Source organism: Grammomys surdaster, unplaced genomic scaffold (assembly GCF_004785775.1).
Source record: "Grammomys surdaster isolate TR1022 unplaced genomic scaffold, NIH_TR_1.0 66, whole genome shotgun sequence".
NCBI classification, from domain to species: Eukaryota; Metazoa; Chordata; class Mammalia; order Rodentia; family Muridae; genus Grammomys; species Grammomys surdaster.
The window spans coordinates 12,752,183-12,777,698 of NW_021604568.1; the positions used below are offsets into that span (position 1 = coordinate 12,752,183).

General features: G+C 42.9%; 1 protein-coding gene across 2 annotated transcripts in view; it reads left to right on the forward strand.

The window, feature by feature from the left end:
- The window catches only part of Mxi1 (MAX interactor 1, dimerization protein), a 59,743-nt gene extending 34,227 nt beyond the window's left edge, over nucleotides 1–25,516 (forward strand). For both annotated transcript variants that reach the window (XM_028773667.1, XM_028773676.1), the window contains exons 4-6: nucleotides 21,783–21,897; nucleotides 22,465–22,636; nucleotides 23,786–25,516. In XM_028773667.1, the coding sequence (XP_028629500.1) occupies nucleotides 21,783–21,897; nucleotides 22,465–22,636; nucleotides 23,786–23,949 (451 nt within the window). In that variant the 3' untranslated portion in view covers nucleotides 23,950–25,516. The remainder of the gene's footprint in view (nucleotides 1–21,782; nucleotides 21,898–22,464; nucleotides 22,637–23,785) is intronic.

The window sequence follows — 25,516 nt, forward strand, 5'->3', positions numbered from 1 at the left end:
ATCTGTGATAATGGCTTAAAATCATGGATTTTCTAAAAGGTTAGGTGTCTGGATTAGGTAATGTCACAAACTTGAGTGCATTGGATCTTTGTAGTTTGCCTGTTGGTTTATTTATTCATTCATTCAGCAAATGCTTATCAATTATGAACTATAATATCTCATTGCCAAATATCCCAAGATATAAGAATGTTTAAGGTCGAGTTTTCTGGGTGAGAAAGTATCAGATGTGGTCATGGAGAAGCAGAGGGTAGTAACAGAAAGTTATTTTGGAAGGCCATAATTCTCCTTTGAAGAGAGTCTGGGAAGACTGCAGAGGACAGTGAGTGAGCACTGCATCCTCAGAAAACTGCAGAAGTTCAGAATGATATCAGAGATTGTAGTGTGCACGAGACATAGGCTTCTGCCACTGTGAGTGCAGCGAAATAAATTAAAATAAACTCAACTCCTAGAGCACAGAGTGCCAGGCATGGTGTCTCACACTGAAAATCTCTGCCTTTGGGAATCTGAGACATAAGAGGAGTTTGAATTCAAGGTTAAACCTGGACTACATAATAAGTTCAAGACCAACCTGGCCTATTGGAAAGCAAGATCCTGTCTCAAAAACAAAACGAGATTGAAGAGATGGCTCAGCAGTCAACAGTACTTGCTGTTCTTTCAGAAAGCCCAGGTTCAGTTCCCAGCATCCATATGGTAGCCCATATCACCTATACCTCCATTTTCCAGAGATATGCCTCCTTCCTTTGACCTCCCTGGGAGCCAGGTTCATACGTGGTGCGTATGCATCCACAGAGGCACTCAAACACTAAAATAAAACCAAACCAACAAAGTAATGAGAAAATTAGAAGATATCTGGGGGAGGGGATGCACTAATACTGATAAACATGGATTTTTTAATTACTTCATCTGTATGAATGTGGCTCTTGGTAGGCCTCCATTAGAAACCTAGCAAAAAAAGCTTTTAACACGAGTAAAGAGGCTACTTAGTACTGTGGGTAAGAACTTTTAAAGTCTCCAAGGAAATTTTATTTATTAATGCATCTTATCTCTGTTTTAATCACAGCATAAAGGTATGAAGGTAGTGTTTATCCCTCATGTGTTACTTTGCTACACTGTGTGAGTAGTTTAATCTAGTGTCCCACTGTGGCTGAGATATAGACCTGCAGAAGTTGTACCTAGGACCCTCCTTAAGGCGTGTTCCACAGTCATCTACTGACAGACAGTCTTGCAGAAGCTAATAGTATTCACATCTTTCTTCTTAGATTACTTCTTCTCCTCCTCTTCCATGTTATTTGTCTGCTTGTTTTCTCTTCCTCTGTTCCCTGAGGTATCACTGAAAGGTGATACAATCACCTTTCCAAGACGCATTCTTCAAAAGGATTTCTGTCATTAGCAGTAAAACCCTACTTTATTTAGCAGCATGTGTAAACGAGCCAATACGTAAAGAAAAGTCAGATTCGATGGCTTGTACCCTCCCTCTGGAAAGTTTGCAGCTTGTGGTCTTGCAAGACACAGGGAGATGTATTTCAGAGGGGAGTGTTTAACAGGAAGCAGCATAAGACTGTCTAAACGTTTATCCTAGACAGTTACCATGGTAGCAGTCAACAGTTGTTATTTCCAAGGCAAGTTCTTATCTACATTGTGGTCAACCTGGATTTTGCATCTTTTTAGGATAAGTAGAATTCTGACTTCGGTTCCCATCATCTTTAGAACTTGACCTTAAATGAGGAAAGTTATTCAGTATCAAAGCAACAGTTCAGTTTGTCTTTGTCCTGAAAAGGCTTTCTTGGAGTAATTTGTATTCTTGACATTTCACCACGTATACGTATACGTGTGTGTGTGCATGTGTGTGTGTGTGTGTGTGTTTGAAAGATTACTGTATCACCTTTCAGTGATACCTCAGGGAACCGGGGAAGAGAAAACAAGCAGACAAACATATATATTATATAACATATATTATATTCATTTCTTAAGGAATATTTTCTCTTCAGTCTAAAATCCTTACATAAAGCCCTTTGAGTTAGTGGGCTTTTTACTGAGGCAGAAGAGTCACAGTAGTAGCGATTCCAGACGGTTCTTAAAGGCCCGAGATTGCTGCAGGCCTGGGCTCTGGCCTTGAAGAGACAGTAGCTGACAAATGCTGAGGTTTGTACTCGTAGACCTCGAAGCCTGACAGTGGAGACTTGGGGCCAGGAACACCATAGTACCTTGTCCAGATCTCCGTTACCCAGATGCCTGCGTCACTCGCTACGGACCTGTCGGTAGTTTCTGACAGGTTTGTGGAGGTCTCCTAGCTGTGTTGGGCATGTGAGCTGGTGGCATGTGAGCATGTGCTGCCTGTGAACTGTGCTTCTGTGTGTCATTCCCACACAGGCCACACAGAGGAAGCGGGGCATGCTCGAAGGCTCTGCATTCCTTAGGAACCTGTGGGAGTCACCTCATGGTAAACTTTGAACTCTAGGTATTAGGATTTACTTTGTCCTTGGCTTATGAGTTCGGTCCTTTGGCAGAGAAACTATTCAATACAGATTTAGGGCCACTTCATTGTTTTTTCCATTTTCTTAATTCAAATTACTAGTGATGTTTTCCACAGAGTCGACAACTTTCAAGGACTTTAATGGTCGAGAACTTGGGGCTGACTGCAGAGGAGGCCATTCAACCTTAGCAGCTGCCGGTCCACTGAAACACAAGGCTGACCCTTAGTGCAGCTTTGGTGAAGCTGGGACGGCCTAATGAGGATGCTGGACTAAGAGTGCTTTGCTAGGCAGAGGGCGAATGGCTGTGAGAGAAGAGAATTAGAGCCCATGACCCTGTCCATCATGAATATGATAAAATAGTCCTAACCGTGACCCAGTCCATCACGAATACCATACTTATGTTTATTATCAATCTTTTTCTTCAGTGATGATCAATCAGTACTTGGCATTGTGATACATAAAATGAAGACTAGAACTCAGGCCTTACCCCGTATTCTTAAGGTTAAAGCCATCATGGTTTGGTATTTGTAGGCCTCTAAGTGGTGTTACCTAGTTTAGTGATCAGCTAATGTCAGGTGTACTGATAGTGTTTTCGAAGTGAAAACAGGAACCCATTAGTGGTGTGTGAGTTAGTGAGCCGTTGCAAAAGGATAGGACAGAAAGCACCAGAGCTCGTTTCAGGGAATAAAGGTAAAGGTTGAGTTATACAAGCCGCTTACACCCAATGCTGATGTTAAAATGGCATCCGTTGTAGTAAAAGACACTGCTGGGTCACCGAGAAGAACGTGTGCTAAGCCGTGATGCGACAGGAACACCGTCAGTGTGAATGGCCGTGCAGAAGCAGGAAGTTGGCATGATGCGGTACATCCATAGCCCAGCGAGATGGCTCGTATTTAGAAGTGCTTCCCCCTGCCCAAGCCTGACAACGTGCACTCAAGCCCTGGACTCCATAGTAGAAGGACAGAACTTTCTCTTCCGGAGTTACCCTCTGATCTCCACCTGTGCACTGTGGCACATGTGCCCACACTCTCTCACATACATCATATACACACAATAAGAGTAAATTTTAAAAGCAAATTAGGTCCAGAAAAGAACATCCCACGTTGATGGCGGAGTAGAGTCTGTCAGTTTAGAGCCAGGAGGGAAGACCAGAAACACAGCTTGGACTTAGATTGCAGAATGGTGTTTTGGACTTTGTTTTGTTGGCAGTGATATTTGAGGCTTCTGTTTGTTTTTGTAGTATTGGGAATTGAACCCGAGGGCCTCCGGCTAGGCAAGCATAACACTGAAGTGGTTACTCAACCCAAAGGATTTGAGATTTTGTAGGGAAGACATGGTCAGAGCATTGGTAGAGGAGGGGCCGTACTAGCTGGTGATGCGTGTTTAAAACCACACTCTACTTAGAAGGTAGAGGCAGAGGGGTGAGGACTTGAAGGGCAGCCTGTACTACATAGCCAGCCTTTGGTACATGAGACCAGTTAGGAAGGAATGATAAAATGTAGCTGTAGAAGACAGGAAACCAGTTTGGGTGCTTTTGAGGTGGTCGGGGAAGTAATGGAAGAGCGAGCCAGCACTCAGGTGCTCTGGGAAGAGATGAGGAGAGTGTGAGACTTGATTTAAGGAAGTATTTATTCTACTTGTTAACTGCTCCTCCTCAGCCTTTTCATTCACAGAGCAGCAAGTGTGATCTTCCCAAAGATCATGACATTTCTCTCCGTGCAGACCTTTCATTGCTTCCCAACTGAGTCACACAGAAGCCGCGGCCTGCACGGCCCACCGCGGCCTGCACGGCCCACCACTCTGTCCCCATCTCCTGAGGCCCAGCTGCTAGGCACCACCCCACCTCACAAAACACCATGCTTGATCCCAGCTGGGGACTTTGGCACTTGCCGTTCCTGTGGCTCTCAGTCCTCAGGCCGGCTCCTCCATGCCATTGTGAGGGCCTGGGTTCAGACATGTGCACACTGTCTATTGACCTGGTCAGTACATCCAATCATGTCTATTAATGAAAACAGAGGAATATATGAAACAAAATGATTTCATAGGCTGGAGAGATGGTTCAGTGGTTAAGAGCATTACCTGCTCTTCCAGAGGTCCTGAGTTCAATTCCCAGCAACCACATGGTAGCTCACAGCCATCTATAATGGGATCCGATGCCCTCTTCTGCTATGTCTGAAGACAGCTACAGTGTACTCATATACATAAAATAAATAAATCTTTAAAAAAAAATGATTTCATAAAGAAAGATGGAAAATTTAACAAATAAGAGACAGCATAGGGAAGAGGAGCCAGTGTCCTTGATAAAGAATGCACTCTGTGAGAGCTTGCTCAGTTTTTTATTCTATTGTTTGTGAATTTTTTTTATGAAGAAAACCTGCATTAGAGTTAGAATCCCAGAAATAATCTTAACTTTTGTCTTAAATGTTTATTTTTCATTTGGATCACTTTAAGACAGGATCTCACCACGTACCCCTAGCTGGCCTGGAACCCGCAGAGATTCGCTTGCCTCTGCTTCTTCCTCCCTGCTGAGATGAAAGGCACCTTAGAATTTTGGATGTTTATCACAGATGCTTGGTCAGGATAATAAGGGCCGTTTGTTTTGTTTTTGTTTGTTTTTTTTTCCTGGACTCTTACCATGTCCCTGTGGACATTGAGATAAACTTGACTTTTCTCTTGGCACTGGCCCTCTTTATACATGCTGCTAAATTAGAATTTGATTTCTAGAGGCCATGGATCCCACCATTTCAACAAAGCGATTGTTTGGGTCTGCCTTCATCATCTGACTGTTTAGAATTCCGTGATGGGAGACGCGTTTCTTACTTGTTTTTAGCTGCAGGTTCTGTGTGCTTGTTACACACAGCAAACATTCTGGACTGAGGGTGGGGGAGAGAGCATTTGTTTTATTAGGAAAAGCAAAAGCTGGCTAAGCAGAGCTTTCTGTGATGCCTCAACTAATAGTACCTAAAGCACACTAAAGTGGGTTTCCGCAGCTTTATCATGTTTGCCTCTGAAAGCACAGTTGTATTTGTGTATGTAAGTGTGAAGAAGGCACATGACAGAAAAGGACGCTTGTCATATTGGCACTCCTGGTAATAAGGGAGTGAGAGGGAGGGGAAAATACCATGTTGCCTTTATTTTTGTTCAGAGTCCTTGTAGCAAGGGAACTTAGTTGTGAACCTAAAGTTCCTCTCTCTTGACTATATGCCCCACCAAGCTGGCTAAGGACAGAGCTATGGTAGAAGCCCAGCTCCCCTAATCCCCAGCTAGAGGGTACCCAGGCACATATGAAATATGTGTTTTTTCACAGAGTCTTTCTGATTATACACTGTGGCATCTAAACTCTTGAAAGCACCCTGTGTGTCAGCTGTATGACTTGTAATCTGTGCTACATTGTATCTTTAGAGAGCACATGTACTTCTAGAGTGTCCACCGCATGCACAAGAACACAGGCTTCTGTTTCCCGCATGCAAAGCCTTGCCCTCAGTTTTCAGGTGCCTTGGCCAACAGGTGCCCAGGGAATTAATAACGTTCTGTGGCAGGTCACATCTTTTGTTAGATTAAGAAAAAAGCCAAATGCTAAGTCAAATTTAGCTGTAACTCCTCCTGCTCCTCATGTTCTTGCTCCTCCTCCTCCTCGTGAATCCTGCCACTTCAAGATAGAAAATATTTTAGGAAGACACAAAGCAAGACTTTTGCAACCCTGAAAACATCTTCCCCTTCCAAGGAAAATAGTGTTGTTCTCTACCCCTGCTTCAGAGAGAACAGTCTGTCCCCATAGGATATTCTAGGTAATATGACCCACTTAGGAAGACTGTGGTTAACTGTGTTTCATAACGGGACCTCTTTTCATGTGATGTATCATGGGACAGTGCCTCTAGAGTAGGGAGGTTTTACAGATGCTATGGTCCATTGTCTCTTAAGTTTCAATTGGTAGAGCTAACCAAGTACTCAGTTATAATTTGACTTTTACTATAAATGCCATAAAAACCAAGACCCTTCTTTTTTGGTATGAAAAAAAAATACACACATACACACTTAATCACTATTTTATTCTGTTGAGCCAAGTTCTTTTATGTAGCATAGGCTGTGCTTAAAGTCGTTATTTAGCCTAACAGCAATTAAGAGTTTGACTCATTTAAAAATTGATGGATTAATTTGCCTCAGATGATTTGATGGGCTGGAGAGGTAGTTGAGTGGTTAAAATTCTATACTGCTCTTCCAGACGTCGTGAGTTCTGTTCTCAGCACAGAAATCACAATTGCCCATAACTCTGGCTTTAGAGGGATTAAGTTCTGGGGTCTCTCTGGGCACCAGCACTCATGTGCACATATTATCACACAAATACACATACTTAAAAGATTTTCTTTTTAAAAATAAATTGGCATTTTTACCTATCATTAAAATTTCTTTTAAAGTTGAGCAACTTTTTAAATAATTTATTTACATTTTTTGTGCATTCAGTGTGGAGGTGTCAGATCCCCTAGAACTGACGTTACACACAGTTGTGAGCTGCCTCATGGGTACTGGGAATTGAGCCTGAGTCACGTGGAAGAGTAGTCAGTAAGCCCTTAACCGCTAAGCCCTCTCTCCAGCCCCTGAGTTTTCAGGTTTTAATTGGATGCTGGAGAGGTAAGCCGGACAACTTGAGTTCAGTCCCCAGGAGCCACATGGTGGGGAGAGAACTAGCTTCCCCAACATGACCTCCACATACATGCGGTGGCCCATGCTTGCTCCACAAACTGGTAACATCCATTTTAATTTGGCCTTAGAGTTTACCATAATAAAATAACAAAATTCCTTTTGTTTAAAGATTGTCAGGGAAGTGGGTAGCAAGATGGCCCAGCAGCCAAAAGCACTTGCTGGATCTAAACTCAGGTCTTCATGGTTGCACAGCAAGAGCTGCTAACCAGAGCCATCTGTGTGTGTGCACACGCGTGCCAGCGAGCTTCAGGTGTCCGCTTGTCTGTCTCTGCCCACCCCTTCCTGCCAGGCTGGAGTTGCAGGCATCTGCCACCGTGCCCAGCTCTCACTTGGGCTCTGGGATCTGAATTCAGGGTTTTGTGTTTGAGCAATAGACGTTAAAGCCATCTCCCAGCAAGCCTGATGTTCACAAGGATGTTGTTACAGTGTGCGTGTGTGTGTGCGTGTGTGTGTGTGTATGCATGCACACATGCATGTCACAGTGCACATAATGGAGAACAACTTCCAGGAGTTGGTGTTCTCCTTCCACCATGGATTCTGGAGATCAAACGAAGGTCATCAAAGGAATGAGGCAGAAAAAGATAGAGAAGGACACCTGATACCCACCATGGCCTTCATGTGTGCACAGGCGTGCACATGCACGTGCACACACACACACATGTACATCAGCAGCAGTATTTTATTTCATAACATTCGAGTGAAATAGAAGTGTTTTTTTTTTTAAACATTAGCTTTTAGAACAGAGCCAGTTACCACTTCAGTTTTAAAATACTGTTTTTCAAAGGACGGTCCTTTATTGGAGAAGCTTTTAGAAATGGTATAGAGATCTTTATTCTACTTCTGTCTAGGATTTTTTAGTTTGGATTGAGGAATCTGGGTTGTAAACATGCCTGAACTTCACTTTGCAAAAGTGAAAGCCATTATTCAGGGATTCTCAATGCTCTTGATAGGTTTGGGGAATGTCTGAGCACAGAGAGGTTGGGTGTTACTCCGGGTTCCACAGTGGGTGGCAAGAAAACCGCAGCTTTACTATTCCCAGTAGAATACAATTTGATCTCTGCACACCGCTTCTGGCTTCACATTTATAGGTAAAATAAGTAGGAAATTGGAAAAAAATAAAACATAGGTTTGACATCTTTCTCAGACTTCTTGGGTTTCTTTTCAAGTCCCTTTGAATACAATCTAGGATGTCTATACTAGGCAGTGGTCAGGTATCTATGCTAGTATGTCCTGTATACCATTAACCTCAAGATCATGTTTTCTGATCTGAAGTCTTTGGTGGAAACAGGAGTTTATTTGAGGTGACTTAGTTCCTGGCACTGACAGACTGCTCAAGCAATTACAACCAACCCCAACAAGCACTTACCAGGCACTGGTCTCTGCTAGTCACTAGACAGAGACCAGAAGTCCGGGGTCCTGCTCTCGATTATAACCTAACTAGGTAGAAGACAGATATTATTACAAAGCCCCTGTAAAGAATATAATTACATGCTGGGCTGTGTGTGTAGCAGACAGGAGTTACGGTAAACTGATCGTGGGGGGCTATTGTGGATGAAAGCTGGTATGAACAGCCTAGTCATTCATGTTCATTTCTGTGATCTGCATGGTACTCAGGGGTTTTCTAAAACTGGTCTTATGTTTCAGTATGCTTGTTTGAACTCAAGTCAGTTTACCACTTGCTCTGAGGTGAAGTCAAACCACCCAGCATGGATAAGATGGATAGGTCCTGAGTACTTTCAGAGAACATGGTACAACCTTTTTATTCTTTTCATTTATGGTTGCTTCCCAGCTATGACTGTAACAGCTAAAATGCAGTCTTTGTGTTTTAGACAGGGTCTAACTATGTAGCCAACGGTGGCCTTGAACTTGTCATCCTCAAACCTCAGTTTCCCAAATTCTGGGATTATAACTTATTTATTTTCACTTTTCTGTGCATTGGTGTTTTGACTACACGTATGTCTGTGAGGGTGTGATACCCTGGAACTGGAGCCACAGACGTTGTGAGCTGCTGTGTGCATGCTGGGCAGCCAGTGTTCTTAAGCATGCAACCATCTCTCCAGCCTCCCAAGTTCTGGAATTAAAGATTCTATCATTACACCAAGTTTGTCTAGTTAAATTTTTTAAACTGAAAATAATTCATTTTCATATATACATTCTGGTACTGGTTTGCCCTCCCTCATCTTGCCCCAGGTCCTCCTCACCCTTCCAACTCCAGGCCTCCTCCTCCTCTCTCTCTTTCTCTCTCTCTCTCTCTCTCTCTCTCTCTCTCTCTCTCTCTCTCTCTCAAGCAAACAGGCAAGCAAACAAAGACAAGGATAAAACAAAACAGAAAAAAAGAAACAGCACAGAAATGTATCAGACACTCACACAAACACACAGAGACAAACACAGACACTCACACACACAAACACATACACTCTGAACACACACACAAACACATATACTCTCACACAGACAAACACATGCACTCACACACACACTCACAAATATCCATGCACTACACAGAATGCTGTACTTTCCAATATATTGATCTTGAAGTGATTAGAACAAGTCTGGCTCATTTAAAAGATACTAAAACTACATGAGAAAGATTCAGATTTCCTAACCTGGAAATGCAAAGGCTAAATTAAAATATGTGCATAGTTTGTAAATTGTAAAAGAACACAGATTTTTTTTTTTCATCAAAACCATGACTAAAATTCAGGAAACTTTAAAGCCTAAAGGAGAAATTTCAGTTTTTATTTTTTAAAGGACAATCCTACCTAATTCTCGATGTATGTTAACTATAAAGGGCCTTATTACCACAAGTAAAAACAGATTTAAATCCATTTTTTTTAAAAAGGTTTATTTATTTTATGTATTTGAGTACACTGTAGCTGTCTTCATGCATACCAAAAGAGGGCATCGGTTCCCATTACAAATGGTTGTGAGCCACCATGTGGTTGCTGGGAATTGAACTCAGGACCTCTTGAAGAACAGTGAGTGCTCTTAACCACTGAGCCATCTCTCCAGTTCTTTAATCCATTTTAAAACAATGTTTTGGGGCTTCGTAAGAAAATAGATGGTGTGTATAATGTTTGGGTCCTGGCCAGGTCGGAGGCTCTCTGAGCTGCCCCATGCATTGGTGCCATGGGCAAGCACCGCAGTCCTGGGCATTTGGACCGTTGCTGAGAAGAGGATCATGGTGTCCATGTGTGTTTAGACTTTTGGTTCATTTTAGTCTAGCATAGTTCACAACTATTCTTTTATAGAATGGCTTGTATTTTGCAAAGCTATAAAAAAAAATGAGTCTCTTCCAATTAAGTTTTTTTTTTTTTTTCAATTAGAAATTTCACCTTTGCAGGTCAAACATAGCCAGGATAGGTTGGGCTGAGTGAATTGTAAAAAGGTGAAGGCTCTTCTTTTCCAAGAGCAGCTGGGAGCTAAAGCTCTCTGGAAAGTGCTGTATTGCTTTATGTCACTGAGTCACATGCGGAGGGAACATGGTTTTCTTGGCTTATAATGTTCTGATGTTTTAAAAGAAAAATTGCGCCAGGCAGTGGTTGGTGCACGCCTTTAATCCCAGCTTGGGAGGCAGAGGCAGGCGGATTTCTGAGTTCGAGGCCAGCCTGGTCTACAGAGTGAGTTCCAGGACAGCCAGGGCTATACAGAGAAACCCTGTCTCAAAAAACCAAAAATAAATAAGTAAGTAAATAAATGAATAAATAAATAAATAAATAAAAGAAAAATCGGATAAAAAAATATTGAGTATTATCTTTTACCATTTCAAAGGAACCTGCATATATCTTTGAAGATAAGAGATGTTGACGACCCTGAATGCTCTTTCAGGATTTCTGATCCTACAGTATTTGAAAGGAAATATAAACAGATTTGGCAAATGTAATCTCTAAACCTTACTGTATCTTTTAGTTGGAACAATAGTTTTTATTTCTTGTTGTTGTGGTGTATGTAGGCCGTATCATCTCCCAGGATGAATAGCAAGGATTTTGACTGGCTACCCTAACAAATGGACAACTGTCCCTCTGCTTGGTTTTTCCTTTTTCTCAAATCCGTAGAATGACATTAATTTTCCTATGCAGTCCTCCAGAGCTCTTGATGTAATCAAAGTGTACAGTTACGATTTTCAATTAAAAAGAAAATCTTTCTCATAAAGCAAACTCTGTATGGAGAATTAACAGTATTGAGCTGAGAATGGACTACAGGCGTTGTCAGCTGGCCCTCCTCATGTTCCCTGAGGAGTCCAAGTAAGATTCAGACAGATGTAAGCAGAAGCAAGTCACACAGTGTCATGACAGTGTGCTTTGTTATGTTATATATATGTGTGTGTGTGTCTATACGCATTCGTACGTACATACATACATACATACATACATGCACACGTACGTACACAGAGAGAGGGAGTATTAGGACAATGTGATTTGAGTCCCTTACTTTGACTCAGATCTTCAGGTCATTGAACACCTTCCTCCTTTCAGAAAAAGTCTAAGTTCTTTGGGGGTTTTTTTTTTGTTTTGTTTTTACATAAAAATTTTCTCTGTGCATTCGTGCCTGTCCTGGAACTCACTCTATAGACCAGGCTGGCCTCAAACTCAGAGATCTACCTGCCTCTGCCTCCTGAGAGCTGGATCAAAGGTGTGTCCCGCCAAAGCTGGCTTAACTAAGGAGTGGTCCAGAGTGTTGCCAGGTGTTCTGCAATACTAGGCTGCCCTCAAAAGAAATTGAGAGAGAGCTTTTCGTTTGGTCTCTTTGTGGTCAAGGGACACGGGACAATGAAAGATAAAACTCACACAGTTAAGTAATTTAGAAATGAGACAGTGTATCAAAACATCAGTCCTATGTCATTACCAAGACTGTGGCATATCATACATTCTGTGATTTTTACTTTTCCAGAGGTTCTAATGGAAGGTTAATCCTTTAAGTGTGTGAAGCAAAACACATTGGCCAACATTTGTTCTGTGTTGTCCTTTTCCCGCCCCACATTTCATCACCCCTCTCTCCCCCAGACAAAACCACATTTTGATTTGGGGAAAATTACAATAAAATGGATCTTTAAAAATGATCCCTAGCTAGCGTGACTGAACTGGCGGGTGTCCAGTGTCAGAGCATTTGCCATCTGCTGAGGAGCAGGCATGGCTCCCAGTGCTGGTCTGAGCTCTCTCCCTTTGAGCTCGCTCTTTCTCAGTGGAGAACATTTCCAGGATGCATTAATTCCTCAGCTTGCTTTTGTTCATTTAATAAAACATGGGCCTCCTCCTGCATTTATACACCCCTCAAAATGAGTGGTTACCACAACACAGCTGAGAAGTGGGACTGGTTTTAAGTATCCCAGTTTCTGTTTTCCTTTCTAGTTTCTAAACAGTTAAATTAGAAAGCAGTCTTCAAGGCCGTTTGTGCTGTGTAGGATTGCCACTCTATTGGGATCAGTAACCGTTTCATTTCTCTGTCATCCTAATAGTAATTCGAAAAATAAACCACACCTAGCTCTAGACTGGAGGTGTCAGGAGAGGTAGACGTGGACCCGTGTGCACATCGTGTATGAAGAGAAGACAGTGCCTCACAACAGCTTATCACTGTGTCTCTCGCTGACGTGCCAGCACGTAGGAAGTCTGTTTTGGTTTCAAAATGTACTTTACCCCATGGTTGCTGGCAGGGTACAATACTATTGACATCACTGTGTTTCAAATAGAAAATTAACAAGTAGCCACTGTTGAGATTGCAGACTGCTTTCCCAGCCCGTGTGAGAGAATGCTTTTTCCTTTGGACAGTAATACTTCTCAGCCCCTTGGTACCATTAAATCAGCCAATGTGGGCTGCCAGCAGAGGGATGAACACCAACAAAAAAGGCTAAAGAATAGAAAACTGTTAATAAGGCAGAAATCTTTCATCTGTTTCCAAACTGATGTGAAAGATAATTAAAAAAAAAATCTCTCCCACCCACAGCTAAGTTTTGACAGTAGTCCAGGTCCAGAGCCGATCTCTGCAGAGAGGAGTATCCTTTCCCTCCACCCAAATCCCTGGAGAGGTGCCAAAAGAAAATAAGCTATTTTGTATTTAGAACAAATTGCCACTGTTTTCTCCAGCGATGTGGCCCTATTTCCCAGACCTTGAAACCTGGAATACAGAAAGTTCTTGTGTGACTGAAGAAATATGCTGAATGAATGATGAAGCTAGTTTTTGTTTTTGTTTAAAGAAAAGAAAGTCTCCACCACCTCCAAATCCTTATAAACAGATAAGAGGGGATGTGTGCATAGAAACTAGATTTAGCTCAGACGCACTTGAGTGAGCAGCTTCTGTGAAGTCGCTCTGGAGGTTCCTGGTTGATTCCAGTGAAGAGCATGTTCTTCTAGAACAAGATCTTAATGATTTTTTTTTTTTCCAAATGAGTCAGGCTGGCTATGTTAGTGAAGCCTGAGCCAGGCATGGTAGCTCAAGTCCGTAAACAGAGCTGCAGCGGGACGGTGGGGAAGAGGGAAGAGGGAAGAGGGCGGGTTTCAGGCTTCCCTTGGCTCCGTGAGATTTCCAGTTTAAAAAAAAACAGTTAATTTTCCTTTAGAGATGAATACAGAACATTAAAAAAAAACATCTATGTGTTCCCCCTGCTAGCACTGTGAACCCCATATAAAGATAAGATTATCTAGTCGACATGATGCACACCCACAGGCAGGTGGAAGATCTCAGAGTTTGAGGCTAGCCTGGTCTGCATAGTGAATTCTAAGACAGCCAGAGCTATGTAGAGAGTCCTTCCCTGTCTCAAACAAAACAAAATGTAAAAACATCAAAAAAGATAAGAATAAAGCCCTCGGGGGCTTTAGTATTGTTTTCCTCCTCTGCCCCACTAAATACAGTTGTTTTAGGCGTTCCTCTTATGCCTGGGTTCCCGAGCTGCTTGTTGTCTGTCTTTCTCCTTCACAGTCGCCTTCCTGCCGTTATCCTTGTAATTGTTACTACTGCTTGGACTGAAATTCTTTTAAAGTGTGTTGGTTTTCATCTTACCTGTAGGAGTGCTTTGCTTGCACGTGTGTCTGCACACCATATGCGTGCCTGGAGCCCGTGGGGCAAGTGCCTTTAACAGTTGAGCCATCTCCTCAGCCTGTGAACTTAAAATCCCAAAGTTAAAAAGTTAATTTTCTACTTTCTAGAAGATAAAAAGTCAGAATCTTGAAATTGACCAAAAATGGACTTTAACAGACTTTAATTTCTAAATTTCATCTGGCAGTGCTGTGGTAGGCCATTATCACTGTAACTACTTTGTTTATTGGTGCAGCTTTTAGTGTGTGTGTGTGTGTGTGTGTGTGTGTGTGTGTGTGTGTGTGTGATGGAGAGGGGGAAGGAGACAGAGAATGAACATGGACATATGAATGTGGGTTCCTGTGGGAATCAGAAGGGAGCAGCAGATTCCCCTTGGAGCTGAGGTTAAGGGTGTTCGTGAACTACCTAGTGTAGGAGCTGGAATCTGAACCCCTGGCCCTCTAATAAGCAGTAAACCCTCCTAACTGCGAACGATCTCCAGCCTGTCAGGAGAGCCATTCTTTTGTTTTGTTTTGGAGACAGGGCTTCTCTGCATAACAGTCTTGGCTGTCCTGGAACTCACTCTGTAGACCAGGCTGTCCTCGAACTCACAGAGATCTGCCTGCCTCTGTGTCCTGAGTGCTGGGATTAAAGGTGTGTGCCATAATGCCCCACTGAGCATCATTCTTAAACCCTCTACTGTATATTAAAAGAGACAGCAATCTAACTAGGAGTCGGGTGAAGACTGCAGTTTCTCACTTTCTGGTGTATCACACTATAACATGCACGGGTGATTATCATTGCAGGAGATTCAGAGTAACACCGTGTCCAGGGTTCTAATGCTTAGAAGCAGATGCTTCACAAATATTTTCCTAACATATGATTATGCTGTTTAGAGACTCCAGAATTGATTATCAAATCAACTTTGGCAAGCCATATAGCATTCCAGATGCATGTACAAATAATTATATTTCTTCTCCTTCCTATGTGCTCATTCTGTTGAATATTGGAAAAATTGAAATAATAAAGTATAATTTAACCTCAACTAGAATATGCCATGATTGGGGCTGGGAAGATGGCTTAGTGGTTATCTTACCTTTCAGAGGACTGGATTCAATTTCCAGCATTCTTGTGATCTACTTCAGGATGCCCTGTAACTCCAGGCCCAGAAAATGCAGCACCACCTTCTGGCCTCTATGGGCATTGCACACACATAGTGGTGCACTTACGTACATGCGGACAGCATGCACCCAGGGGACATCCTTTAAAAAATACAATGTAATTCATATACGTAGTATTAATTATCTGAAGGCATAGGTAAAGGAAGGTCACATGAAGGGCATATTAGTTTGACTGGGCTGAATGATAACAGTTGGCTAGGTGTGGTGGCACACTCCTGCAATCCCAGTGGTCAAGAGACTCTGGATTGAGAGCGGCCAACCTAGTTTACACAGAAAGATTTTAAAGACAGATGGAGTTAAGTGCTCAGCTTTGGACAGTGAGATGAGGGCGTTCTGTGGGATGGGCACAGGGAGAAGCACGTGGGTGTGGCCAACCTGAGTGAGAACCATGGGAGCTGTGGCTGGAGAGACGGGAAGCACAGGGCAGATTGCCGACCTCAAGGGGGCAAAGGCAGCTTTACAAATCTTTCTAGAGTGTAGCTCAGAGATATGGCAGGGTGGGCAGCTGTTTACCGGGGGCTGTTGTTTCTGACTCGATGGCACCTAGTGTTCTTCCTACCTGAGAATTGAAACATGCCAGCCTACAAGAAGGCTTTCTTGAAAAAGAATACAGGTGTGTCACAGTCTGTTGAGAACTCAAATATCATCACTTCCTTTTCACACACACATACACACACACACACACACACACACACACACACACACACCCCTTACCTTGTCTCTTTCTCCTATCCTTGTGGCCCTGCTCCCCGGTCCATTCTTGTCTTGGGGAAGGCTTGAGGATACGTGATCTCAGCCACGAGTCAGAGATGGCATTCTTAGGTCCACAACTCTACTTCAGCCCCTTGAGCTGCTAGCAGTGTTCTGTAGCAGATTTCTGGAGGTCTTGAGATACTTGAAATAACAGGATGTTTGATGGCTTATTTTATTTTTCACCAGTTAAGACTTTTAGTTGTATGTACGTGTGATGTCTGTGTGTGGGTATGTGCACACGGCTGCAGGTAACCTGGCGTTGAGAGGACAGCTTTGGAGCCCATGGAGCTCATGTCACAGGTGGTAATGAACAACATGACACGGGGCTAGAAACTGAACTCCAGTCCTGCAAGAGCCTCTGCACGCTCACCCCCAGCCATCTCTCCAGGCCCACTGTATAAGTGCATTTTGTATTATGACTGCTTATTTGTATATAAAGGAATGTTTTTACATTTTTTTTTTTTTAAGAAAAACCTGACTTTTGAAAGACACCATATTTAACCTTAGGCCTTCAAATACCCTCTCGCACCATGAAAAGTACCTCCAGGATGTGCATATGTTCCCCTCTGAATGTTAGATTTGGAGTGGTCTTTAATGCTTCACAGTGGTGTATTGGTAAAGTGTATTGGTTTAAAGTATATTGGTGCCCTTAGTGCGATGGGGGTAGGAGAACAGAAAGGTCATAAATTTGAGGCTAGCCTGGCTACATTGCAAGTTCCAGCATATATAGATGTGCCCTTTCATGCCAAAGTTGACAGTATGCTAGGTGTGTTTGTGTCTTGTGTGTGCTTACAACTTCATTATGACACTTGCTGATATTTTTATGTGGTTATTTTACAATACCAGCTGAGAAGAATATGAAGTAAAAGCAGTTTCTTTTTGACAAATATGAAGAGGGTCCCATGCCCTCTGTGTTTATTTCTGTTGTCACTGAGCCCCATGGCTACCATAGTCAAGTCTCACAGTAGGAAAATTCCACTTGCCAGGTAACAGCTGTGAGCTGTAGGCAACGCACGGTTTCCAGATAGTGGTTTACAGGAGCGGCTTGTCAGCTTCCTTGTTTGATGAACAGAAGAAGGTGAACAGAATATGATTATATATGTTTTCATAAATAAAATTCATGAGCAGAAAGCAGCAGGCTCGATTTATCTGGATCCATTTTTAATGCCATTTTTTTTTAAAGCAAGCAGACAGATTTTTGTCTATCTTTAGAGACTCTCAATACATTAAATTGCAGAGAAACTTGAGTGTATAGAATGTGTAGGATAGCAGCTAACTGCCGTCATGTGCCGGAGAGTGGAGGAAGTGAGCGCTGGCAGCTCGCCAGCAGAGCTTGCCGATGTGGCTCATGGGAGAAGTCCCAGCCCGTTGCGTAACACTCAGCAGAGAGGAGAGTACAAGCTTGTCTCTATCACTTGGCTTATTTTCCATTTTGATTTACTTGGCAAAGTCTTGGTGTCCCAGAATGGAAGAATGAAGGACCAGGCCTCCCAGGGCATCAGCCAGTGCTGTTTGTGGGGCCAGGCCGGGCTAGACTTCTCCTTGTTGGGCAGGGGGATTGGTTTCCAGAGAGGACTTGAAAAACACCAGAATCGAAAAAGTTTGTGAAGTTTGGTTTTGTTTTCATGCTTTTCTTTCTGAAAGGGAATTCTTCTCACAACCGTATGTGCTCTTAGTTGATGTAGCTACCCTTTATCCTATTTTATAGAAAGTCTCTTCCTTCCGTGTTTTGTGATATCTGTTTATCAGTGGAGTTCAGAAGGTTCCTTCAGGGAAAAATGATCCCACCTGACCAAAATAAAGGCAGGCGGGTACCACCTCTTCTTTCCCAGCAAGGGGCTTGCCCATTTTGAAGATGTGGGCAGTTTTGGTAGGACCTTTCTAATAAGAGTTGTTGGCTAGGAATTGCTACAGCTCATTTTAAAACAGACTTCAAAGTATCTGAAAATAAGAGTACATTTGTCCTTTAATCCCAGCACGTGGGAGGCAGAGGCAGGCGGATCTCTGAGTTCGAGGCCAGCCTGGTCTACAGAGTGAGTTCCAGGACAGCCAGGGCTACACAGAGAAACCCTGTCTGGGGGTGGGGGGAAGAGTACATTTGTATCTCTCTCTGTCATTTAGTCCTCCGTCTTAGCAGGCAGACTGGGCTGTCTGATTGCCAGCCTCTTGATGCTGGATTTATTCCTAACCTTGTTGTACTGTTTCCATGCTAATTTACAAGAGATGTTAACATTATATTTGGAGCTGACCAAGTGTTACAGAGTATCCATGTGTTAAATAAAAGCTAAGTAAATGCTAACTAGGAAATTAACATTTAAAAAAAATTATCAAGTCTCACTCCGTGATTTTAAAATCTGACCTGCAGGACTATACCTTTTGCAAAACCTTATTTGATTTTTTTTTTCCCCTCAGTGAGTATGGATTTCAGATCAAACTAGATCTTTTGTGTCTCTTGTGGTCCATGACTGGGCAACTCCCAACAGGAGGTTTTTGAGCCACCAGTCACTAGAATGCAGGCAGGAAAAGACCAGATGGCATCAAAAGGCAGGCCAGTCCAGGTCCTTGTGGTTAAGCTTACCAGCAGACATGGGGTTAAGGGTCCAGAGGAGATGCAACAGCCGTTCAGCTCTTCCAGGAATCTCCTGTAGAGAGAAGACTGAAAGGAGGTAACTCACCTTACATTTATAGTCAGGGTGCCCCCACTGCTCTTAGAAGGAAGTGGCATGTTCCATGTTTGTGCACGTGGGGTTTGGGACCACACAGCCCTCCTGAAGTACAAAAACTATAGGAAATGACACTTAGCTTCCACAGGGACACCTCAGTAAGGAGCACAAGTCACTGGTCATCCTGCATACAGAGACTTCCTTTGGAGGACTGGATTTACCAGGGGTCCCTGGCCTGTGGCCACCTGGGGATGCTCTCAGTGTAGACTGTGCCTTGGAGTGTATTTATAATCACTTGCCTGAAGAAATAGTCATAGTGGCTGAGGAGGAAAAAAAACTTTTTCAAAATGGAATTTTGCCTTCTTTTTTTTTTTTTTTTTGGTTTGGTTTGGTTTTTCGAGACAGGGTTTCTCTGTGTAGCCCTGGCTGTCCTGGAACTCACTCTGTAGACCAGGCTGGCCTCGAACTCAGAAATCCACCTGCCTCTGCCTCCCAAGTGCTGGGGTTAAAGCCGTGCGCCACCACCGCCCGACTTAGGAATTTTGCCTTCTCTATCCACTTTGGGCATTAAACTTTTGACTCGGTTTATTAATAAATTATTTATTAAGACCCCAAAACTGATCATGGCACTTCCTTATAGAATGGCCCCTCAGCTGTTCTCTCCTGTGTGAAAGAAATGGAGGCATTGTTAATCTTGCTGGTTTGGTTTTTTGTGGAGTTTTGTTGTTTAGCTGTTTTCAGCTCTGGGGGTTGAGCCAGGGCTGTGTGCATGGTTGGTGATCATCTACCCTTGTCTCCAGCATGTAGTCGCAGCCTGTATTTAGATCCTTTTTGCCTTTAATTACCTGGAAAATCCTTGCTTCTTCATAGACAGATTCAGGATCCTTAAATTTCCAAAACCAAGTGTCAACTGATTTTAAAGGTCTCTATACCTCCCCGGCTGAATGTCCCCCCACCCGGATTGCTTGCTTGGTGTGCACTCTTTTAGTGTCACCAGGTGGGACACTCTGTAGTTGGGACTCTAAACCCTTCCAAGTTTTTATTTAAAAAAAAAAAATTATAATTTTTTGCTTTCTCCAATCAAAGAAACACCTGAAGAAATAGTTTGAGTACACAAAAGAAACATAGTAAACACACAATTAAGTAATTCTAAAAAGAGAACAGACACGTTAATGTTATCCTGTTTTCTATTTCCCCTTTAAATTTTGATGTGCTGGGACTGACACAGGACCTTGCCAGCACTCACTACTGAGCTACATCCTCTGGTTTGTTCTTTCAGTAAAGGTTTTAGCATGACAAAACAGAGAAAGCTAGTTTTAAAACCTAAAATGTTAAAAGATAATTTGCTGCATGGAGAAGCATTTGGAATTGAGTAATTTGATCAAAATCGGCAGAAGTGTTCCTCTGACATGGTTGCTTTCTTTACTTGTGTAGAAGAAGGCTGACTTCCGAGCAGAGCCTCTAATTATTAAGAAAATGGCCAGCCCATCTCTCTCCCTCGAGCCACCTCTTCTGAGGAGAGCTGTTAGGGAGAAACCACAGTGATCCTAATGTAGAGCAGAAAGGCACCTTCACCTTGTGTGTGGTTTTGATGTTGATTCTGGTCTGCTCAGCAAGAGGAACCTGATCACGTGCAACTCCCCAGCTGATTTAGGTAGTTAGCACAGTAGAACACCCTTTAAATTGTTAAATAGAGAAAAACGTAAACATTCCTTTATCGACATTAAGTTATATGCAGTTGCACCCTAGAATCAAGTATTAGAGTTCAGATGACAGGTTCAGTAAAAAGACTGGAAATTCTCTTCCAATTGTTCAATAATTGTGGCTGGGCCTGCAGATGCTGAAATGGTCCTGCCATCATCAGCCAAACCTCTGACCTCACTGCCCTTAATCACCCTGGCTTGTCAGTGACGCAACTGTCCGCTTATCACCTTCCCTGCCCCTCTCTCAAATGCTGCACTGGAAATTGTCACTTGACATCACTGTTGTGTATTAAGACCCAGTGAGCTAATGAGGCTATTTTAGTCCCTTTTGAGGGGAAAGTGGAGGGCTTGTTATTCCTGATACAGTTGAGACTGCTGCAGAAAGTTGAAGTTACACCCCAAAGGAGTCCACATGCTGCACGCTGCTGAACTGTTAATGCTTGGTAAAGCCCAGACTCAGCATGGAGAACAGCAGTGTTTCAACATCTCCATTGTGTGTATGGTCACAGTTGGAGAACACAAGTGCACAAGGCCCTCTGGGAGCATTGCCAGGAAAATTCCCTCTGATTTTCCCAGAGAATTCAGGACTTTGAACAAGTAATTCTGTCACCTGTTTTCCTTGTGTAGAAAACTTAGGGTAGGTAGGTCGTGAGAACGGAAGAGAGTACTGAGCAGCCGTCCACACAAGTGAAGGCTGTCGGCATTTGAGTGGTGAACCCACGCAACCACACTGGTTTGTTGTTCATGTGCTGGATCCCATGAAATTGTCATATTTACAAGGACTGGAATGTTTTAAGATCAAAATTGTTCACATTGTTCTGCCTGCTACATAAACATCTAGGCCTGTAGGATGGCTATAGATACCGAACAGTGTGGACGTGTGTGTGCGTGTAGACGCCTGTGTGCATGCATGCGTGTCTGTAATTAAAAGGTGGAAAGAGATGGGAACCTTATGTGTTCTATCTCCTTGAGGTACCTAGCTGAAAGCGCCGCTCCAGCCTGTGGTTTTAGGCATTGGGAAATCAAGCTCAGTTGCTTTAGTATCCGTGTTCACTTTAACAGCACAGGAGGGAGTTTATGGAGGGCCTAGAGAATATGCTGTCTCTGACAGAGTTCCGTGGGGATGATAATCTAAAGTGACTTGTGTCTGCAGGGCACAAAGTGGTGGTGGGGAGGCCTGCACTAAGTGCAGGTACTTTGAAGAGTTGGGAGTGAACTGTGTGGCTGTTGCCTAATCGCTCTTAGACTGTGTGTGTAGAGGATATCCAGGCTGTGCTGACTGGATGCTGTCTTTCTTAGACGAGCTCACCTGCGCCTGTGTTTAGAACGCTTGAAAGTTCTGATCCCGCTGGGCCCAGACTGCACCAGGCATACGACACTCGGTTTGCTCAACAAAGCCAAAGCACACATCAAGGTAAGAGTCTTCCCTTCCATATTTGCAACGATTCCTATTTGTGTTGTGGCCAGCTTACTAGACCGTCCTCTCTGCTAACTACCCTCCAGAGAAGCCAGTGTAAAATCCTGCCAGCTGATCCAGGGAATACATGAAAATATATTTTTGACAGTGTGGCCATTTAGACCAGAGAATGTTAGGGAACTAACAATGACCTTTCTGATACCCAGAAGGAAGGCATTTACACCCTCTTGTGGAGATGATGTTATTTGACTTTATCTCTCAGTAATTTTCCATTGAATACCACACTGCAGGAGGTTTCTCTTTGTGGAGGCTACCTCACAGACTTTTATAGTTCATCTTGTTTAAGTAATGTAACATCTATACACACAAAAGACAACTGTTTTTATGTTTAAAAAGTAAGTGCTTATCTGTATTTATATATACAAGGGTACATACATACCTACATATATGTATGTATATGTGTATAGCCTTCATACTTTCTTTGCCAAAGAAAAATGCTAGGCAGAAATTAGTTTTACTGTTTTAGACTGGACTACAAATGTAAATTAAATTTCTCCATTTTAGAAACTTGAAGAAGCTGAAAGGAAGAGCCAGCACCAGCTTGAGAACTTGGAACGAGAACAGAGGTTTTTAAAGCGGCGACTGGAACAGCTGCAGGGTCCTCAGGAGATGGAGCGGATACGAATGGACAGCATTGGATCAACCATCTCTTCAGATCGCTCGGATTCAGAGCGAGGTAGGCAGAGTCTCTTTCTAAGGAGATACCGAGTCTCTCTGGAGTGGGGTGGGGAGAGTGCAGACCTGCGTCTGTTCTCACTAGCCAGCGTGTAGCATGTGCTAGGTAGGTTAGTAAGAGTGGACCTTGCCTGGCAACACTCTGAGCTCCCAGCTGTGGGTTTTATGCACCCTAACATTGTCTGGCAGTGCCTTTGTGAACCAGTTTTTTTTTTTTTCATGTATGTATATACATACTTTCTATTTAGAACTAATTTTAGGCCTACAGAAAAGTTTTGTTTAGAAAATGCCAAGTTCTTAGGGGCTAGAGAGATGGCTCAGCAGTTTAGAGCACTGACTGTTCTCCCAGGGGTCCTGAGTTCAATTCCCAGCAACAACATGGTGGCTCACAACCATCTGTAATAGGATTGAATAATGGGATTGAATCCCTCTTCTGGTGTGTCTGAAGAGGACTACAGTGAACTCATTATACATAAAATAAATACATCTAAAAGGGAGGGAGGGAGGGAGGGAGGGAGGGAGGGAGGGAGGGAGGGAGGGAGGGAAAGAAAAAGAAAAAATGCAGAGTTCTTATCAGGAGAGAGACATGTGTCTTGAAGCTGTATTTCATGCAAGAAAATCAAAAGCAAACCCCTTAAACCTACTTTATGGTTAACTTATTTTAGTTACTATTCAGAATTTGTTGATGAATTGTAGAAATCCATACATCCATCTATGATATAGAGTGATACCACCAAAAATTTGGATGTATAAACATAAATTTTCTATCTTTAATTTTATTTCTCCACGGCCCCAACCTCCTCTTTAAAGCAACCCTGATTAATAAACAGCACTGTGAATTAGTTTTTGGTTTAATGTAAAACAGATGTTGTTAAACCACTTGGGTTGGGATCTTTTAATATTAAGTACTAATTCCCAAATAGGCCAAGTGGTTTAAGTGGGAGGTCTAGACGGACTGGCGTCAAAGGGTTTTAGTAAACTTGCTGCCTAAATTAAGACCACCACTGTATACCAGATTGCCCTTTGCAGAAGAGCCCGATTCCCATAGATGACTGAGGACCCCACCGAATAACCCTTCTAACTTTTGAAAGGGCACATACAGATTATTAATACTCCTTTTTTTTTTCTTTTTTCTTTCTTCCTTGGGCAGAGGAGATTGAAGTGGATGTTGAAAGCACAGAGTTCTCCCATGGAGAAGTGGACAATATCAGTACCACCAGCATCAGTGACATTGATGACCACAGCAGCCTGCAGAGTATTGGGAGTGACGAGGGTTACTCCAGTGCCAGTGTCAAACTCTCCTTCACGTCCTAGAACCCAGCATGACACAGCAGTGCAGGGCGAAGCACTCACTGGGCCAGTTCAATACCATCTCTCAAATTGGGTTCATGATGCAGTCTCCTCTGTAAAACTAAAAACTATACTTGAACAAAAGGGTCAGAAGACCTGTATTTAAGCAAATACTTAACAAAAAGTGGGGTAGAGCCTCCCCGGTAGAACAAATATTCCTGTATTTGGAAAGAATACAGTTTCTAACAGCAGCAGAAAACATGCGTGTGATTATCTTGAGTTGACTTGGTTGACTTAAGAGACAATGGAGACTTCATTCTCCTGTTCTAGTTTGCTCACTCTGTGTTGAGCAGACATTTAAGGATAGGGTTATAAACCCTTCCTGAGCTTCTTGGCCCTAGAAACAAAATCAAACTTAGAGTAAGGAAAAGACAGGATAATCAGGCATTAATCTTGGATAGCTAAAGAGCTAGTAAAACTCAGCCTCTGTTTATCATGAAGCCTGTGGATGATCAATTCTTTTTTTTAAAAAAAAAATGAATTTTTAAAAAGCTCATATCGTGCTCTACAAAAGGAGAGACTCCCATGAAGCCTTTTGAAAGAGATCACCATGCAGCTCAGCTTTCTGTTGGATTCCATGCTAAGCCAGCTAACCTTACCTGCATTGTTAGCACTAGAGCAGCCAACCGCCCGCCCGCCCACCGCCGCTGCCCTTCGGCAACGTAGGGGCAGCCCATGCATGACAGCCTGAATCACAGGAGGAAAAGCTCCGTGGGCCTCGGTGTCTGCGTGGATCTGAGGAGTTGTGCACGCAGTATAGCAGGCCAAGGTCTGAGCCACCGCAGCATTTTTATTTCAGATTTTGATAACTGTTTGTATGTGTTGAAAACCAAAATGACATCTTTTTAAAGCTTGTCCATAAGTAAACATAGATGTCTTTTATAGTGGAATAAACCACGTGGGGAAATCATCTATTTTGATGCAGCATTTGATAACGATAAACACCTCACGCCTCACTCTTCACAGTGTGCAGGACGGATGAGGTCTGGGCTGGGTAGACGGAGGTCAATGCTGTTTTTGTTTTCTTTAGGACCACTCCCCTTTACCAGCTTTTAACCGTCTGATATCCATAGTAGGCACGCTACCCTAGTTAACATAGTTACGTTCTGTGCTTGTCTCATTTAATGTAAAGATTCACATTTTCTACAGGCATTTCCCCCAGTCCCACTGTGCAGGTGCTATTGTTGCTCTGTCTGACAAATACTTTCACAAATGTCATCTTCCAAGTGACTTTCTAGCCTGCACTCTGACGTCATGTGCTCCCTCTGTCTTTCAAACTCTGAGGCTTCCCTCAGGGCCACTGCTTCGCCCTGGGAAGCCTTTCTGGAGACCTTACCCCAAGCTGTTTGGACTTTGTATTCTTTAAATAATTTAACTACCCTTAATTACTTAAAAAAAAAAAGCTTTATGATTTTCATAACTTATTGCTGATTTTAATGGGTTGTTAATTTCAGTCCTGTAGTTTTATTTTATGTTTAGATAGGGCTGGGCAAGGAAAAAGAAAATAAAAACAACCATATTTAGCAGTGCA